Consider the following 17453-nt stretch of genomic DNA (forward strand, 5'->3'; position numbering starts at 1 on the left):
TTTTTTTTTTTTTTTTTCCTTTTTTTCATCACATTAACACCCTATTACTACCACGAATATGAACTCTAACAACAATAATGATACTAATGTAAATAATACTATTGAATCAAAGATGAAATTATATGAAATGTTTGCACAAAAGCATCAACTTTCTACCTCTTCTTCTTTGTCACAGCAACAACAGCGTCAACAACAGCAGCAACAACAAATTCTGGCAACAACAACAACAGCCAACACCATGTCATTTCCTCATCAACGACTTCCTCCATCACTATCCACGTCTTCACTCGTACCACCCATTCCACCCAACCTACCGCTATTTCCAACCACTGCTATTGGACATAGTGCAAGTAAGTGGGATAACGCGTTCGTTCTTGTCAAGACTCTCTGTATTGAAATAGATTTGCTCTTATTTGATTAGGCTTATTCAACTTGAGACCATCCCATACACCCAGTGATAGTCATCTCATGAACAATAACCATAGCAGCAATAGCAACAGCAATGATAACGATCTGTTTGCTTCCAAAATTGAACACATGTTATATGAATTGAATCGCCTTTTGCTGGTCGCCGAGAAGCAACTATCATTATTACCTCTACCGCATCAACAACAACATAAATCATTATTCCATCTTCTCCCATCGAACCACGATATTATTCTTGTGATGCGACAAATACCTTTATTGATCAATCAAAGTGGACAACCTCATTTGCTTCGACTTGTGATTGAAAGAGTGATCAATCAGTTGTATTCTACGTATGCTATTACAACAGTCAACGAGGAGGGTGGTTATAGTAGTAATAATCAACATGTTTTGTCGATCGAAGTTTATTGTCGATTCTTAAAAATCTTGCTGGAATTGTCACCTGTCCTCGCCAAAGAAACAGAAAACTGGTTGCTTTATTTTGATGATGAACGTAAGAACAATGCTCTCGTAACGACAGTATTGATCTATTATGGACTATTACCTTTGGAACAATTGGATGTAAAGCTATCAAAGAACCTCAAAGAAAGGAGACACCATTATGTGGATTTTATTGTGGCTTTGTTGAGACAGGTCATGCTGAACTGGAAGATTACAACCATGGAGGAGCATGTGTTAGTCATCCATGCATTAATGGAGCAGCAAGAGGAGAGCGCAAAAAGATTCATTACCGAGCTGAAACAGCAGTTGACAGAACAGTATCGTAATGAAAACGCATTTACGTTCAGACTGTTGTTTGCGGAATGGTTACGAGTGTGCCGAGTGAATGAGACCCCATCCATCATGTACAAACAATTTGCAAAAAGGGTAAAGTTTTGTCTATCGTACATTTTTACTACTGCGCTCTTTTGTACCTGATGTTCACCATTTATTTAGATTATGACAGCGGTCTATGATGATGAGGGAGGAAAGTCTGAAAATGAAAGGCAGGATCGAGTGTGCTGTTTCTTTAGAGTATGTACAGAAGCAAGTATTGACTTGTATGAACAGCAGCAACACATCAGTGGACCATCGACTGTCAGTTCTGCTGGCCATACCATGACATCTCCGGAGATTGTCGATGCCTATACAAAATTGGTTGGTATTTGGCTTCGATCAGCAGCAGCTATAGAAAAGCAGCAGCATCCACAACAGCAATCCACAAGGAAATTGAAACGTATATCCAACATTTTATCCATTCTTATCCTTGTATTGGCTCATCGTCATGAACGACAGCAACTACAATTCAACCAAAAGCCTTTCTTGAAACTATTCAGCTCCATCTTTGTTGAATGCTTAACAGCTACTCAACATTCAAAAGTGGAACAACTGCAATTCATCACGCTTTACAGCAATGTTCTTTATACGCTACAACCTATGCAATTTCCTGGATTTGCATTTTCTTGGTTACAGCTATTCTCTCACCGATTCTATCTTCCACTCTTATTCTCTTTAAATAGCAGCAATTATAAAAATGGATTCGATGGTCAGAGAATATGTTATAAGCTCATGGTGGCTCATTTACGGTTTTTTAGACATATTTTAAAGACCCACAATGAAAACAAGCCTCCTATTCAACCATTGCAACTGCTACAACCGACGATATTTTTGTCCAGATTCACACAACCTGAAAAAGCGTTTTATCAAGGCACACTTCGCTTTTTGGTCGTCATTTTACACGATTACCCTGAATTTCTCTGCCAGCATTGCTTTTCTCTGATTCGATTATTACCTTTAGAATGTATTCAATTACGAAACGTGATTCTGAGTGCATTTCCAAGAACAATGATCTTGCCAGATCCATTTACTACTTCTCTCGAATATATGAAGAATATCACATCATCAACAACAGCAACCATATCGAGCAGTTCAATAGCCATGATGCAACTGTATTTTGATAAGGATATTGATGATATTCTTTCTGAAGATGACTACACTGTTGATGAGGAAGAGAATGGGAGTGCAATGGAAGACGATGAGGAAATTTACGATGTCATAAGGGATTATTTAACGGGCAAATCAACCACAAGCAAAGCCATTGGAAAACAAATCATGAATTATTTGATGATGCCGTCAAGAGGAGGTCAACAAAAGACACTTCACGCTGCTAAATTACAGAAACTTATTTATTTTGTGGGCCTCCATGCGCCACCTTTGGACACCACGAAGCAACCTTTGTCAGAGAATTTCGCCATTCAAATTTACAAATACATGCTCTTACAGTTACAGCCTAATTCTTATCATTGTTACCTCATGATTAACTATCTGATAGACCATTTACGATATCCAGCTGACGATTATCATAGTAGGGATGGCAGTTCTCCATTCATGACAACATCAACCTATTTCTTCAGTATCACTCTACTTCATTTGTTTTCAACAAGTTCTTCAAAAGTGAAGGAATGGATCACACGTGTTTTATTAGAACGTTTGATTGTGAATCGACCACATCCTTGGGGTCTTTTAACAACCTTTATTCAACTGATCAAAGAACCCATGTTTTTAGAGAATGATTTCATAAAGCGATCCATAGCATCATCAACAGACATTAAGAGATTATTCGAAAATGTTCTAAAGTAAGTACGCACATAGCTATTTCAATTGCCCTCATCAATGAAGAGATGCCAACCCTGCTGCTTTATAACAAACAGATCCACGCGTCATTACTAATGAATCATTGTGGGCCAAAAAGAAAAAGAGTGCTCTGGCACCTCATTCCTGTTTGAAAGAGAAAATTGTACAGCCTATCTATTGTTTATTATTATCCGCATTCTTTCTTCGAACTATAAAGAGATGTAACTTTTGTTTCTGATATTCAAGTCGTTGCGGATCATCTGTGATTTCTTCGAATATGAATTTCTTTTTTGCTAACTGAAAAAATCTCTTATCGGCACTTCGTCTTTTACGATAGGCCAGATAGATCACAGTTTCATTAGGCTTTTGAGCAGTGAGCGCGAAAAGGGTTTCGATGAGGGGTATAAAGGCAACTTCAAGATAAATACAATCAGAAGCTAAAATAACATCAGCATCCAGCATGTGAGATGGAACGTCTTCGCCCCTAGGGAAGAAGTCATTACTGGTTATAAGGAGTGGAAAGACCTTGTCATTTTCTCTTTTTCAGTTTCTTTACCAATTTAAAATCTCGGCCTTGACAGTAGACTCCAGCTTATTTAGAGTAATGTTTTCCTTCAAGAGACCCATCATAGATCTATAGCGAAGTGAAGGGAAAGCTTGAGTAAAAATAGAAGGGCATTTTTTGTTCACATCCCCCTTGAGGAGTGGAGTGCAATCTTACAATTGATCCGTAAGAAGCATCTCTTGAATGGAAGGACATAGTTTAGCCATAGCCAACCCGACTAAACCTGTTCCAGAACCAACTTCCACAATCTTTTTATTTTGCAATAATGAGGATCCGTTGCTTTCTTTCCCTATAAAATAGTTGATCATGACATTGGCTGCTTCCCATATTTTACCACCACAACCATTTGTCAAGTCTTGAGAGAGCAAAATAGAGTCTTTCAAGCCTTCATAATGCACCTGACCAACGTGCGCTGTCACTTCCTGTTCACGGTCATCTATGTCAAACTGGGCAAGGAAATTATGACCGCTCGTAGTAGAATTTTGAGTACTTTGACGAGATAGAGAAATAATGGAAGGTTCTTCGACTTGTGCTTCTTCAAGACATATCATTTTCTACTTTTGCAGGATTCGGAAACGTGGGTTTTTTGAAGGTTGAAAAGTTGAAAATAGTTGATAATAAAGACAGGAAAGTTAGTGAAATTAAAGGGAGATGAAACGAATAAAATGTGTAAACTCTGTTTTTGTTTCAAAACTTTATATGGTAAAAAGATTTTTGCCCTTTTTTTTAATTGGCTAAAAGTATTCAAAAGTGCGATCAGCATGTGTGGCATCGGGCTTTTCCGATACCAATTCCGTGATTTTTTGTTTTCAGGCACAGCTCGTTTTTCCCGTTGGCTGGACTGTTCTTTTTTTTTGTTTAAGCTTTAATCATGGTATTAGAGGATCGAAATTGTAAATGTAGAGTTCTATTTAAACAATTATTTTACGTAATTCTTTTATCGCAAGGATTTTTAAAGTGTGGCTCGAGTGTCCTCACCAGAACAGTTTTCTGCATCAAAATTATGCAATTCAATCACCACTTTACACGGTGGCATGATATTTTCTAAAAGAGGCTCATCATCATTCAGCGCAGCAACAGCAGTCGCTTCCACCTCTCTTTTCAAAACCACTACGGCTTTTGTCTCTGTTGTTTGCAATCTCCATACTGTTTTTCCAGGCTCTGTAAAATTTCTAATCAGCGTGCCTCGTTTTAGATCCCATAGCTTGACCCGTCCATCCTGTCCACCACTCAATATCCTCTTATCATCAACAGCAAAGCACGTCATTGAATTATCATGGGCTGAAATCCTATGCTGACATTCGTACTTGTTGCTGTTGTTGTTGTTGTTGTTGTTGTTGTTGTTGTTGTCGCTATCTGTTGAAAGGTTCCAGATTCTTATACAACCATCTCCGCCGCCACTGACCAGTGTAGGATAATTAAGATGTAGCAGATTCACAACGGATGTATGTCCTTTTAACGTGGCTAAACACGTACCGTCAATAGGTGACCAGACACGAATATTAGAATCGAGTGATCCTGTAATGACACGTTGACCGTCAAACTCAATAGCGTAGATTTGGGAATGATGGCCAACCAACTCGTGTACACAGTCACCGGTTATAAGAGACCATAGACGGGCCGTGGTATCATAGGATCCGGAAGCAACGTAGTCTCCATGAATGGCAAGACAACGCACACTATTCTGATGACCTGTGCATAAGTGAACCAGTTCACCGCTATCAATATTCCAAATGCGTAAGGAGGTATCTCTAGAGCCTGTGACGACAATGTTGGGTTGATTGTTGTCATCTGTAGAAGTAGCTGTTGGGCCCTTTCGAAGAGCGAGACAGCGGATAGTAGACACATGTCCTTCTAAAATATGAAGCAATTCTCCAGTGGAAAGATTCCATACGCGCACTGTTCGATCACATCCCCCCGTAACCAATACAGTCTCTTCTCCAATCTTCATGAAATCCAGAGCCCATACACCTCCTTCATGACCCTCGAGTGTGCGGATGAAAGCCGCGTTTTGAGCATCATAGATGTCGACGCAATGGTTATTGTAGCCTACTATAATATAGGTGTCGTCCATTTTTAGCGTCGTCACCAGAATTTGACTTTCCTCTAAGTGTCCTTCAGCTTCTACTGCTCCCAACTGTTCTTGCGGTGCCTGAGCATGTTCCTCATGATTGGCAGTGTTGTCACTTCGTTCACAATGCGTCATCTTTCCTCCTCCTAGATTCCATGCCATATCAATATTATATTTTCTTCGAAAAAACTCTCTATAAGAGGATGAAAGAGCTTTTGCCGATGGAGGTAACTGAATCAATGGTATCTTGTCGAGCTCTTCTTCTGCTGTGACCAGCTGTTGCTTGGGTAATAGGGTTGACGCTGATCCTGCTAGGGTAGAGGCATGACTTTTACAATAGTACTGTTGGTAATATTTATGTTTGAAGCACAGTGCTTTCCATGGTGAATCATCTGTCAATAAAGCATGCCAGTACTTTGACACATGCGAGGCTCTGGTTAAGGTCCGAGGATCATCAATAAAAGATAAAACATGTAGGGCAATCTCAATAGGCAAATATTTGAGGAAATCCACTTTAAGTTTAGGAGAGATGAATTGCTGAATGTAATGAAGAAGCTGTGTATCACAACAGTTGAGAAGATCAGTGAGGAATGAGTGACGTTGTTGGAAAGAGAGTTGTTGAAAGGTTGTCTTGACGAGGCTCAAGCAATCATTCACTGTGGTCATGTTTGTTGTTGATGGATCTGAGTACGTGGAAGACAATAATCTTTCCTCTGGGAGAGTCATGGTAGTCCTTTTGCTTGACGGTGATGGGGGCCTATCTTTAACTTTACTTTGTGGAATGGAAGACGGTGTAAAAGGCGGGGAATCAGTGAGTGGCCGTCGTTGTTGTTGTTGTTGTTGTTGTTGAAATGGTCTCATCATTTTTCAAGTTAGATATGTGCTAATCCTTGACGAAAAACAAAATGTCAAATAAAGAAGTTTAATAAAAAAGAAAAGAACAATGAATCAATCTTGCGTAGGGGCAACATGAGAAAAGACGAAAACGGACTCATTTTTAATTAAGCTTATTTTTTGATTGCGAACAATCAAATAACCTTTTTAAGCTACAAAGATTTTGTAGTTGTTACGTGCTGTGGAACCAATAGTATCCTCTATTTTCTTATGCAGCCAAAAAGCTGGCAATGAAACTTTTTGTTGTTGCATCAACAGTCCCATTTGTAGAGAGTGCTATTCTTCTTCCAAACACTCATTCATTTGCAACGTTGAATCCCCATTTAGCTCCATGGACGGTTCGAAATTTCGAAAAAGAAAAACCAAGACCAACGCAGAAGATGAAGTTGAGTTTTTAGATGAAGAAGGTACTGCTTTTATCCTGATGATACTGTTCGTTTTCATGATGGTCTATTCATTCTTGACAGTGTATGCACGTTGATATTTGATGTAGAACAAGAAAGACTTCTTCAGGAACTTCGGGAGCAGAACATGAAAGCCAACATTCTTATTCAAGTAGAGATTGACATTTGGTAATCCCGCATGCAAGCGACATTTTACTGAAGTGACTCCATTTGTTTTCCACAACTCTAGAGAGGTTTAGTGGTTATTGGATGCATCATTTCACTTTTGTAATATTTTGCAGCATATAATGTAGAACGTAATCATATGGAGACCTTAACGACTATGCTATTCTTTTTTTTTTTTTTTGCTTACTTCCGAGGACAGATTTCTCAACGTGATATTTGACAATCAAGAACTCATTGTTATACCCATTTCCTATATACACACAATCAAATATTCTTCCATCCGATCACCAAAGATAGCTGCCGTCCTCAGCATTATTTCTATCTTGTCCTCTGTTCTTAGTTTGATAAGTGCTTCGAAAATCAAAATACTCGATAGAAAACTCCAGACACACCAGACGAAAACACAAATTCCCATTCATTTGACAGTTTCAGCGGCTTTGATGACAGGCTGCCTATCGCCCCTCATGACACTTCTTCAACATAAGGATAGCTCCATCGCGGAGTTTATCTTTTGGCTCATACCTCTCATCTTATCTTTTATGTATTATTCAGCATTTACTATGATGAGTTCAGTAAATACAGGAATTGATGCTTTGGAACTTTCTAAATATAAATACAAGTCTGTTTAGCGTGAAGATATATATTTTGAAATGAAATAAAGAGTTTATAATGGAATAAAAGAAAAACCAAGCCAAAAAAAAAAAAAAGCAAACAAATGTAACTGGTAGAGAAGCTCTATGCGTCGAACAATTATGAGTACCTTAAAAGCCTGTGATGATACGAAAAATTTTCTCCTTTTTATCTCTTTCTGCTTCAGCCAAAAAACTCAAATTTCATTATGCCTCAGTTGCTACCAGTGAACAATTATATCTGCTACCGTTGCAGGAAGAGTGAGAGCAGTACACAACAAATGATTGCTTGTAGTTATTGCGGTACCTCTTGGCATCTGGAATGTCTCATTGAACCTTTGCCTTCAATACCTGAAGGTGCGTGGACATGTCCAAAGCATCGGGGTGAGCGAACACCAGTAAGTTTACTCCAATAGAGACTGCTGCTTCTTGGAAAGATAGGCATAAAGGTCTAAACACTTATAGGTTAGAAGACATAGGAAAAGAACCTTGAACGGACAGTTTGTCAAGATAGCTCAGGAGGAGGATGATATGACTTTTAATGAAGCAGATACGTTAGTACAGTATGGGAGCATCGCTTATAGCCAAACAAACAAAGAAATAGAGGAAGACTTTTTAAATTATGCAAGAAAGCAAGTACTATGTCTTCTTTTTAAATAGAGTCAATCAGTTCAGATGCTAAAAAGAAATGTCTACTAATTAGGTTCCGTAACAGTTCCCTCCATTTTGGTTCTGACTCTTCAGCAACAGCGTCTAATACCGAAAGGGACCATTTCATTAATTGTAACAACACCAACGATACTCAAATACGAAAGAGTATGATGAACACAGATCAATGGTTGGAAAATTTAACCGCTTTTCACTTTGGAGAAATCTCGCCTGTGAATGGGGTAGATATGTTACTTGAAGCAGCCTATACTGTAGGTATATCATTATACTATTTTAGCAAACATCCTCATCCAACTTACATTTTTTGCATTGCCTGTATAAGATCGAACAGCAGAAACCGGAAAAAGATTCTCCAAACTTGACCGCCTCAGATGCTGTTTTGCATAAGGAGGCTAATTCCAGTACACTAAACTTGGATAGTGCAGAATATGGAAAATATGAAATTATTGAAGAACTGATACAAATGAAGGGCGAAAATGTTCTTTTCGACATGCTTTCTAATCATACAAAATAGCGCCACTATTTATCTATAAAAATACCTGCTTTATCCAATCAATGAAGCAATCATCGACAATTTTTAAATATATACGACTTTATTATTCCTATCATACGCATATTACATATACCCAAAGCACGTATCTTATCCCAATACAAATGGAACCACTTACACTGTCACTTTTATGTATGAAAATCTTTTGTTTCTTTTATTCAATGAAGCAGCCGGGTAGTATCTTTTCGTTTGAAATTCAAAGTTTGTTATTAGAAAGTAACATCAGGGGAACAGATCAAGCGAGTAACTCAGGAAACGCTCCAAACCTACAGTATAGACGATCCTGATAAAGACATTCAGACAGCAACAGTATCAATGACTACGGTCGAAACCGCCTCTAGCTATCTTAGCCCAACACTACCCTCGTTGATGAATAATATATTCTAATTACACATGTATTGCAGCTCTCAAAACGGTTATTCGGTTGACGGAGGCAAATTGAAAATTGGCATTCAATTAATAACCTCCACCACCAACGTAAAACCATCCAACAGCACAGACTATTACCCTGGCAACGATTGATTACCGAATTATAAGACATGCGACAACGTAACGTCCTATTCTTCTATATCAGATTATATACTTGAGGTCATTGAGCCCTTAGAGACTAAGACATATTTGGATACGATTCACTTTGAGTAAACCGCTGATAGCAATGAGTTTAAAAATAGAATGGGGAAATTACTGCCTCTGGGTCAGTGAACGAGCTGTAATGCGGGAGCCTACAGTATGATCCCCCACCTCCGTTCACAATGGAAAGCCTGAGCACGATGACCAGCCGACCTTCTAAACCGAGCAAGCCCAAGGGCTGATGGATGGGGATATTCTTATTTGGCGTTTCTTTTTGGACTATCTATCCATGCAATCGATCTTTCTTCAAGTTTACAACTTAGCCCTCAAGACAGGCATATTCCCTGACTCTTAGATGCGCAGTTAGATTACTCGCCAAGAAAGGCGTTCTAATTGACCTGAATAATTGGTAGCAAAACCACTGATAAAATTGTGTTTTGGCAAAAATTTTGCTCGGTTGCTCACTCATTATTAGCCGTATCGTTAACCCATATCAGGAAGACTTTTTACAAAATCGATTACTGGAGAGAATGGAGTTATAGTATGTATCTTTATGTGGCAAATGTGAGAATGTAGCAAACACTAGTGCGGAAACCATGGACGTTTGTCAAGAAAAGTTAAAGGAAAAAAGCTATTCTATCATCGCAATGACCGCAACATCTGGCGTTGTTTTTGTATAGACACAGCTTATATCACGATTGAAGTTAACAGCAAATGCAAACAATATAAGGATACTGAAACGGTTCGTTATGATAAGAAACTTTATCGCATTAATATGGAGAATCAGAAGATTCCATTTGTCAAAGAAGACATTCAAGGATAACTTCCACCTAATAAAACGGTTTTTACTTGACTTTTGTAAGCTTTTATATGTATGAAGCACACTTTTTAAAAGAAACTTTTCAACACATCTTCTTGTAATCAAGTCTAACTTTTTAACTGTCAATCTTGTAGAGGAAGACGAGTAATACTATAACAAACATGCATGGGATAAGTGGATGTACCTGTGGAAGAGCATATACACATAATAACGAGCTTTCTGGCATAGATTCCAGTGATTAGAATGGTTATATATGACAAGATCTTTTAACGGCTGCAGAAATCATATTTAGCCTACGACTCACAGCAAAGCTGCTGTAGTATTGTACAGTCGTTTCAACGCCAATAGGTTCAATATTAATTTGTGGACATCGAAAGTGTGATATTTTCATACCTCCTATAATACATAAACACAAATTAGCCACACCTCAAATACTAGACACGTTATTAAGATCATAGAATCATAATAACACTTGTACACGTCACCTTGTATTCTAAATGATAATTTCAGGAACGAGCATTTAACTTCTTTTTTTTTTGTTTTTATTTTTTTTTTCTTTCTTTTGTTGTCAATACCAACATTCAGTTCACCATGAACGCTCCACTCTCTGATTTTCAGTGTACAATAAAAGGACTGAAGGTGGACCCATCCCACCTTCAGTCTTTTTCAATTATTGAGTCGCGTTCACTAAATTATAAAACAACTACACATATCATAGACAGAAACCATTGAAAATACTGTAGAAGCGAGTGAAGAATCCGATGAAACTGTTAGTAAAAATAAATAAATGCTTGGTACTTGTCCACATTAAATATTTTTTCACGTTCAACGACTAAGCCATCCTTATCATAAAATCTAAACCGCAACTAAAGCAATTTATGAATGCTATGTATTTGTCAAGAGACCCTAAGTCTCTATCATACGAGCATAAGTCTTTGTCATCTGTTAGCATCATGTTAGAGGTGCAAAGGTACTGCTCGGTTTTCAAAGACGAACCTTTCAGCAAATTTCTAAGATGGTGCACTGTACAAAAGTTAGCGTTTCTAGACACAGCAGTTAAAAGAAAATACAAAGCGTTACCAACGAAATCTTCATTACGAGGCATATACGTCTTAAAAGACTGTTTTAAAGGTAGTTAATGTGTTTATTATAATAAATATGACAAATATTAACAGTTATCACAGATGTATTATTAGAAGAAATTGCTAGCTTATCCGAAAGATGTAAACAGTATATTGTAAGCCTCAAACAAGAAGGATACAATATCTTAGTGAGATATTCTTGAGATTTTTATAGACCAAGATAGAACGAGACCGAAAAAGTCAGATAATTTTAATTTCAATTTTGAGAACATGAAGGCTTTATATATTTATCAGAGGATTGGCTGAGCTTATAGAGGATGTTGGGAAGATGTAGTTACAACCAATGACTACTAATGGATCTAACGAGAGATTAGTGAAGGCGTGTTCTTACACTGTTATGGATCTGATACTGTACCAGTTTGACTTGTGAACAATTGCTTAATCGATAATTCAAGTCTAAGTTGACAGCCGTTTATGTCGATACCGTAGACAGTGATCGGGGCATGACACTTAGGTTATTGCCGAAAGTCGAAAACAATGGGGAGCAATAGCAGTGTAGTCAAATCACTACAACCAATGATACTCGGACTACAAGAGAGATCTTTAGTAGACCAGGTTTACGTTACAGTTAGCTGTAACTCCAAGACTCCCTTGAGAAGAAGGGATTTGAAGAAGAACAAAATAATAGATGAACTATCGGGTGTAACTGGTGACGCCCAAGGCAATATCTTATATAAAATACTATAGAATACAAATTTGAATCTAACACTAACCTATTGTTCGTAGATTTGATAAATAACTTAGCCAAGATGGATAAAGCATGTTTGGTAATTATTGATTCTGCAGGCTGGACTACTAATATGAACGACTTGGAACTATTTATTCGGTATGTGGCATATTTATTTCCTAAACAAAGCGATTAGCTAACTTCGGTTGTAGTGAACATCCGACTTTAAAAAAAAACCATAGATACTATACCGCATGACAATCAAATACACATATTGGATTGTGAGGACGATGGCAGACAAAGCTTATTTCATCGCTCGAAGACGTTGCCTCCATCTAATCCTAATCTGCATTAATTAACTCCACTTTATTCATAAAACTTGTTATTTCATTGTTTTAAAAAAATAAAGGATATTACTATTTCGATTATGACTTTTTCAATTGAGCCAAAACAGGAACTTCCACAGTAAACTATTTTAAACGTTTGAACTCAACTTTAATGTTGCTTGTAGAATTGCGGGGTATTGTTTATATTCTGATGATTTAAGATTCATCGATTTCAACGAGCAAAGTCTTGGTTTCTTGGGATTCCTTGCATAGCATATTTCAACATCTTCTAGTTCGTCGATGATCTTGGTATACTTTTTAACATTCTGTTCATTGTACGGCACAGCATAAAATAAACATACTGCTTCTTCGCGAGAAATAACAACCATGATATATAAAAAAAAAGCTAGTGAAGTAAAAAAACCAAGTGAAGTGAAATGAAAAAAACAAAGGACAGCCTCAAAGCTGAAATGTCAAAAAAAGGACAGCCTCAAAGCTGAAATGAAAGAAAAGAAAATAGTTTACAATTTTATTGGTATGTAATGAAAATATTTGCTTGCAAGATGATTGATAATTGTTAGAAGTCGATGTTGAACTTAGTGTCTTTATTATTCTTCAGATAAAGTAAAGATTATTTACTGGAGGTCAGATGAATTATTATTTGAGGATGCTAGGCACTAATTTTAGGTTCAGATGCTTAATGTGTGATTACAGCATTATACTTAGGTCTGTATTTCATTGTACACCGATTGTGTAAAATTGACGCAAAATTGTGTGTTTTCTCGCAAAAGGATAAACGGCGTGGAAACACGCACTTTTGCAAGAAATGTTGCAGTTTATAACAATGCATTATAAAACGCATTTTGCGTGAAAACGTGCAAATTGATTCTTTAGCGTAAAAGCATGCAATTCTATTATTTTGCTTTCTACCATTCATATACGCTTGGTAGCAGGAATTATGGCTCATTTTAGGACATTCGGGGTTGTTTGCTCTAAAAAGGAATATTAACTATTTTTGAAGATTACTTTTGATTCGCCCAAGACTTTGAACTTGACTTGATTCAAAATAAAGACCCCCTAGTTTGAAAGCTTTTACTGTTTTTTTAAGAGATATTTAACTCCTCAAAATCAACTCAAAATATAATTCTTCTCGTCTGCAATAGTCACTACTCACTCTATCCGATATAATCTCTTGTCTCCTCGAGCATGTTTATCGATGCTAAAGAAAAGGCTTCCTACAAACTTTGCAGTACAGCACGAAATATGCAGCTCTGGTTGTTATCTGTTCGATCCCATTCAAGATGCCAAGCTGACCATATGTCCCATGTGCAGTACACTAAGAACCAAACAGAAGTTTGTCAAAATTGTTTCTTTGAAAGACAAAATTGCCCAGCTGCTCTGTTCTGACGATTTCAGAAGTGAGATTGAGTATCGCGATGACAATTTTGGTGACGTAATGGACGACGATGACGACAACAAAGTATATACTGACATCTTCTCTGGTGAAGTATATAAAAACCTTCAACAACAAGGTTTGTTTCAAAATGTACATGATATTGCTTTGGCGTTAAGCATCGATGGTTTCTCTTCCAGATCCAGTCGAACGTCTATGGTTATTGTAGATGCAGTCATCTTGAATCTTCCTCCCTCAATCAGGTAAACATCGTGCACAGTTTAGACAATGTACAAAAACAATCCTCACAAAAAACTTTTTTTTTTTCAACTCTACATTAGACTTGCTGATGACAATCGAATCCACCTTGCCGTTTTCTCTGGAAATAACAAAAAAAAATTTGGAAAGTTACTTGCATCCTATAATTAAGGAATTGAAAGAACTTTCAGAAAAGCCTTTACGTGTATTCAGGGATGGTCAAGAACTTACGTCTTGCCATGTATATCCGCTTGTTTGGACTGGTGATCTTGTTGAAGTAAACAAACTGATGTCCCTTTCTGGTATGCATAATATATTGACTCGGTAAACAGTAGTAATATTATAATACTGAACATGTTCTATTCATTTTGATAGGTTTTATGAGCACTTACGGATGTAAGCACTGTAAAAGTAAGTGTCTTCTTTCATGTGTTTACAGATTAAATGTACCTTTTGTTCTTACCATCTCTCTCAAATAGCCAAAGGGGAACATCCTATGGATAAAGACACCAACGACAACAAGGGTATATACTTCCCTTATAGAGGCCAACCTCCACGTACAAAGGAAAACCTTTTGTTAGAAGAATTTGATGTAAGTAGCTCCTCTATAATCAAAAATGTATAAAACCACTTTCTTAATAATGAGATTCTTACGTTTATGTAGACCTCACATAATCAAAGCAACTGGGGCATCAAAAAAAAAAAAAAAAAAAAAAAAAAAACATGTTTGGTGATCTTCCGTCATTCTCTGGTACTCCCTTCCATGGTCTTGATGAAATGCATCTGTTTACGAATGTTGCCAAACTGTTTTTTGATATAATGTCTCCCGTATACAACAAGCGTTTCAAGTATAAAGGCAATGAAGCAGCATACCCGTTTTTGTTTGATCATGTCAAATATGGCCCCTTGATCAAGCAATCCGTGGATATATCCCGCCGTTCGATCCCTAATGATTTTAACAGCACCTTCAACGGCGTCGATCCTTCAAAAGCCTTGCGTGGTCAATACAGGTCAGTCGATTGGCTTGATTGGCTTCATTACGTTGTTCCCACCTTGATCACACCATTGTTTTACGACAAGCAAGCATCTACGGCTATGAATTCCATTGTTTATGCGATCACTTTGGCAATGCAATGGAATACAAAGAAAGTCAAATAAAAGAAATAGAAAAGTAAGTTATTGAATGAAGCATTATCGATGGAGCATTATCAGAGTTTCAAAGGTAAAGAATACTTAACTTTTTTTTTCTTTTTTTTTTTTAAATTCTTGCGATATAGAAATGTGGAGGTATTCTTCAAGTTTTTGGACAAATGCCTCCAACAAAAACGTATCTCTCTGACAATCTTCCGTATCAACCTGCATTTATTGACTCACATTGCCGAGATGATCCGTAAACAAGGTGTCCTCAGGTCGTACTCTTGTCGTGCTGTTGAAAGGTCCATCAAGCAGATGAAGGATAAGATGAACGCAGCAAGATTTGCTGGTGAAAACGCTAGTAACATAGTTGAAATCAGCAATATCATCTCGTTCGTAAAAACCATGAAGCTTGTTCATTTTGGAGTAGCAGAAAAGTCTATTGATACAACAACATTTGAAGATCATCCGGATATTGATAGGGTGGAGGATAAAGCTTCACTTTCGCAACTCTGGTCAACATTTGGTCGCTTTTCTATTTCGCTCAACATGCCTGACAAGCAAAAACTGATTGATGGCACTTTTACAATCTCAATGATTGGTATCGCTTTATGCCATTATATAGCTAGAATAAAGAATATCAGTAAGAGGCAAGTCCACTTTACACCAGATCAGCAATCCTACCCAATTCGATATTCTTCAAGAATGAATCTTCAACATGTCACATATCATTCGCAGCTTCACAAATATAAACAAAAAAACATTACGAAAGACGGATACTTTGTCATGTTCAAATATGCACATGTTGTATCGATGAAGAGATCACTGCTGAATATTACATAATAAAACCGAAGTACGCTTCGTTATTGATAGTTATAATTAAATGGCAGGTTACTTCACGTACATGATCTATTGGTACTTCAGTCTAGAATTTACATTGTTGATTGAGGTGACTTATCCAGTTTCTATTAGCCTCTATAACTATTACCTTATAGAGTGAGAGGTCTTTATTTGCTATTCCGCAGACATTATTCTATTCCAGACTCCACCTATTAAAGGTCGTAGAGGAGGTACACTAGATTCGGTGATCACTTTATTGTAAATTTATAATCTTCATCACGATTATGGTAACCATTGAATGCCCATGTCGATTATATCCTCTTCTCTACTGGTTCCTATAATGGACGCTATTAGTATCATTCAGAACCAGTCTATATACCCAATCACTTGTTGTCCGATAGGGCAATCTTTATATTGCCCGATACTACTAAGTCCGACCAGTCAGGGTCGAGTTACACATTTCTGTTGCTCTCTTTCGGTGTTCCTGTCGCTGGTGTTTATTGGTCCTTTCTCCGGGTTACAAGATCAGTTAACATAGTCCATGGTGAATAGGCCTGTATACCCACTCCGTAAAAGATATAAATACCAGTTGATTCTGTTCATCTAGACGAACTTCATCTTAATTTTAAGAAAGAAATAAACTTGAACCTTCCAGAGTTTTCACAGACTTGTCACTGTTTATTTCCTATTTTATTTATATTTTGATCTTACCGATCCAACATTTTTTTCTGTGAATTACAATTTTTACTATGAACTCTCCAAGCTCTAATAATAATACTGCTGCTGCTGTCGGTGCTGGTCCTTCTCCTACACCTGTTGCTCCTTCAGTACAAAATGAAAATTCGGCAAACTCGTCCTCTGCTGGCTCCACCAAGGAAGATCTTTTTGGCTCGTCATCGCTCTCTCCCATGGCAGCTCCTCCTACCGCTGACTCGCCCATGTCTTTTTTCCTTGATGATGCAGAGTCATTTCTGCAGACTACTGCTACCGCCCTTCCCATTCCTGCTGTTGGAGATGAGGCAGGTGATAAATCCTTTGATGAAGTTTCCGCTTCCGCCTTGAAGTTTTTCAGGAGTGAGATGACGAGATATTTACAAGAGATGATCAATGCCCGCTTAGCAAACAATAATGTTGCATATGATGAGGCGATGCAGAACCTTAACAGAACTAAACATGCCATGAATACTACTAAAGAACTTTCTGATGTGATGAAACGCTCTAAATCTAGAAGCAGTGATGAATCAAATACTCGCACACTTGGCCTGACCCTGAATCGTCGTGATTTGCCAAAATTCCAATTAAATTCTGCCATCATAA

The 17453-nt window shown here is 37.5% G+C and overlaps 11 protein-coding genes across 11 annotated transcripts; 9 read left to right on the top strand and 2 right to left on the bottom strand.

Annotated features, from left to right (window-relative positions):
- Positions 1–31: 31 nt before the first annotated feature.
- On the top strand, positions 32–3524 carry BDF20DRAFT_903495 (CCR4-Not complex component, Not1-domain-containing protein). Its single transcript, XM_053082930.1, has 3 exons — positions 32–1293; positions 1363–3041; positions 3117–3524. Exons 1-3 carry the CDS (start codon positions 469–471, stop codon positions 3133–3135), a joined length of 2523 nt encoding a protein of 840 aa, XP_052930609.1. The 5' UTR covers positions 32–468; the 3' UTR covers positions 3136–3524.
- Positions 3232–3987, bottom strand: BDF20DRAFT_796927 (nicotinamide N-methyltransferase-like protein; the record flags this gene model as incomplete). The annotated part of the gene is made up of 3 exons (XM_053076287.1): positions 3232–3523; positions 3596–3673; positions 3761–3987. Coding segments are annotated over 3 exons (597 nt in total), but the record flags the coding sequence as incomplete, so codon positions are not given.
- Positions 3988–4556: 569 nt separating this feature from the next.
- Positions 4557–6341, bottom strand: BDF20DRAFT_830497 (WD40-repeat-containing domain protein; the record flags this gene model as incomplete). The annotated part of the gene is made up of 3 exons (XM_053078387.1): positions 4557–5710; positions 5792–5887; positions 6005–6341. The coding sequence occupies 3 exons, from the start codon at positions 6339–6341 to the stop codon at positions 4557–4559; spliced, it is 1587 nt and encodes a 528-aa protein (XP_052930611.1).
- Positions 6342–6441: 100 nt separating this feature from the next.
- On the top strand, positions 6442–7831 carry BDF20DRAFT_903504 (uncharacterized protein). Its single transcript, XM_053082931.1, has 4 exons — positions 6442–6976; positions 7063–7124; positions 7203–7240; positions 7338–7831. The coding sequence occupies exons 1-4, from the start codon at positions 6901–6903 to the stop codon at positions 7765–7767; spliced, it is 606 nt and encodes a 201-aa protein (XP_052930612.1). The 5' UTR covers positions 6442–6900; the 3' UTR covers positions 7768–7831.
- Positions 7832–7867: 36 nt separating this feature from the next.
- On the top strand, positions 7868–8235 carry BDF20DRAFT_352538 (uncharacterized protein). The gene has a single exon (XM_053075262.1). It carries the CDS (start codon positions 7977–7979, stop codon positions 8181–8183), a length of 207 nt encoding a protein of 68 aa, XP_052930613.1. The 5' UTR covers positions 7868–7976; the 3' UTR covers positions 8184–8235.
- On the top strand, positions 8084–9141 carry BDF20DRAFT_352394 (uncharacterized protein). Its single transcript, XM_053075261.1, has 3 exons — positions 8084–8399; positions 8471–8687; positions 8759–9141. The coding sequence occupies exons 1-3, from the start codon at positions 8299–8301 to the stop codon at positions 8948–8950; spliced, it is 510 nt and encodes a 169-aa protein (XP_052930614.1). The 5' UTR covers positions 8084–8298; the 3' UTR covers positions 8951–9141.
- A 2122-nt stretch (positions 9142–11263) lies between these two features.
- On the top strand, positions 11264–12009 carry BDF20DRAFT_840629 (uncharacterized protein; the record flags this gene model as incomplete). Its single annotated transcript, XM_053079412.1, has 3 exons — positions 11264–11507; positions 11552–11613; positions 11914–12009. The coding sequence occupies 3 exons, from the start codon at positions 11264–11266 to the stop codon at positions 12007–12009; spliced, it is 402 nt and encodes a 133-aa protein (XP_052930615.1).
- On the top strand, positions 11902–12381 carry BDF20DRAFT_983506 (uncharacterized protein; the record flags this gene model as incomplete). The annotated part of the gene is made up of 2 exons (XM_053085157.1): positions 11902–12158; positions 12206–12381. The coding sequence occupies exons 1-2, from the start codon at positions 11996–11998 to the stop codon at positions 12379–12381; spliced, it is 339 nt and encodes a 112-aa protein (XP_052930616.1). The 5' UTR covers positions 11902–11995.
- A 1169-nt stretch (positions 12382–13550) lies between these two features.
- BDF20DRAFT_903515 (uncharacterized protein) lies at positions 13551–14457 on the top strand. The gene has a single exon (XM_053082932.1). It carries the CDS (start codon positions 13728–13730, stop codon positions 14169–14171), a length of 444 nt encoding a protein of 147 aa, XP_052930617.1. The 5' UTR covers positions 13551–13727; the 3' UTR covers positions 14172–14457.
- Positions 14458–14885: 428 nt separating this feature from the next.
- BDF20DRAFT_918055 (uncharacterized protein) lies at positions 14886–16139 on the top strand (the record flags this gene model as incomplete). The annotated part of the gene is made up of 3 exons (XM_053084641.1): positions 14886–15172; positions 15247–15333; positions 15440–16139. 3 exons carry the CDS (start codon positions 14886–14888, stop codon positions 16137–16139), a joined length of 1074 nt encoding a protein of 357 aa, XP_052930618.1.
- Positions 16140–16340: 201 nt separating this feature from the next.
- BDF20DRAFT_903523 (uncharacterized protein) lies at positions 16341–16675 on the top strand (the record flags this gene model as incomplete). Its single annotated transcript, XM_053082933.1, has 1 exon — positions 16341–16675. Exon 1 carries the CDS (start codon positions 16435–16437, stop codon positions 16672–16674), a length of 240 nt encoding a protein of 79 aa, XP_052930619.1. The 5' UTR covers positions 16341–16434.
- Between the last annotated feature and the right edge of the window lie 778 nt (positions 16676–17453).

Source organism: Mycotypha africana (genome assembly GCF_025528875.1).
Source record: "Mycotypha africana strain NRRL 2978 chromosome Unknown BDF20scaffold_21, whole genome shotgun sequence".
NCBI lineage: Eukaryota > Fungi > Mucoromycota > Mucoromycetes > Mucorales > Mycotyphaceae > Mycotypha > Mycotypha africana.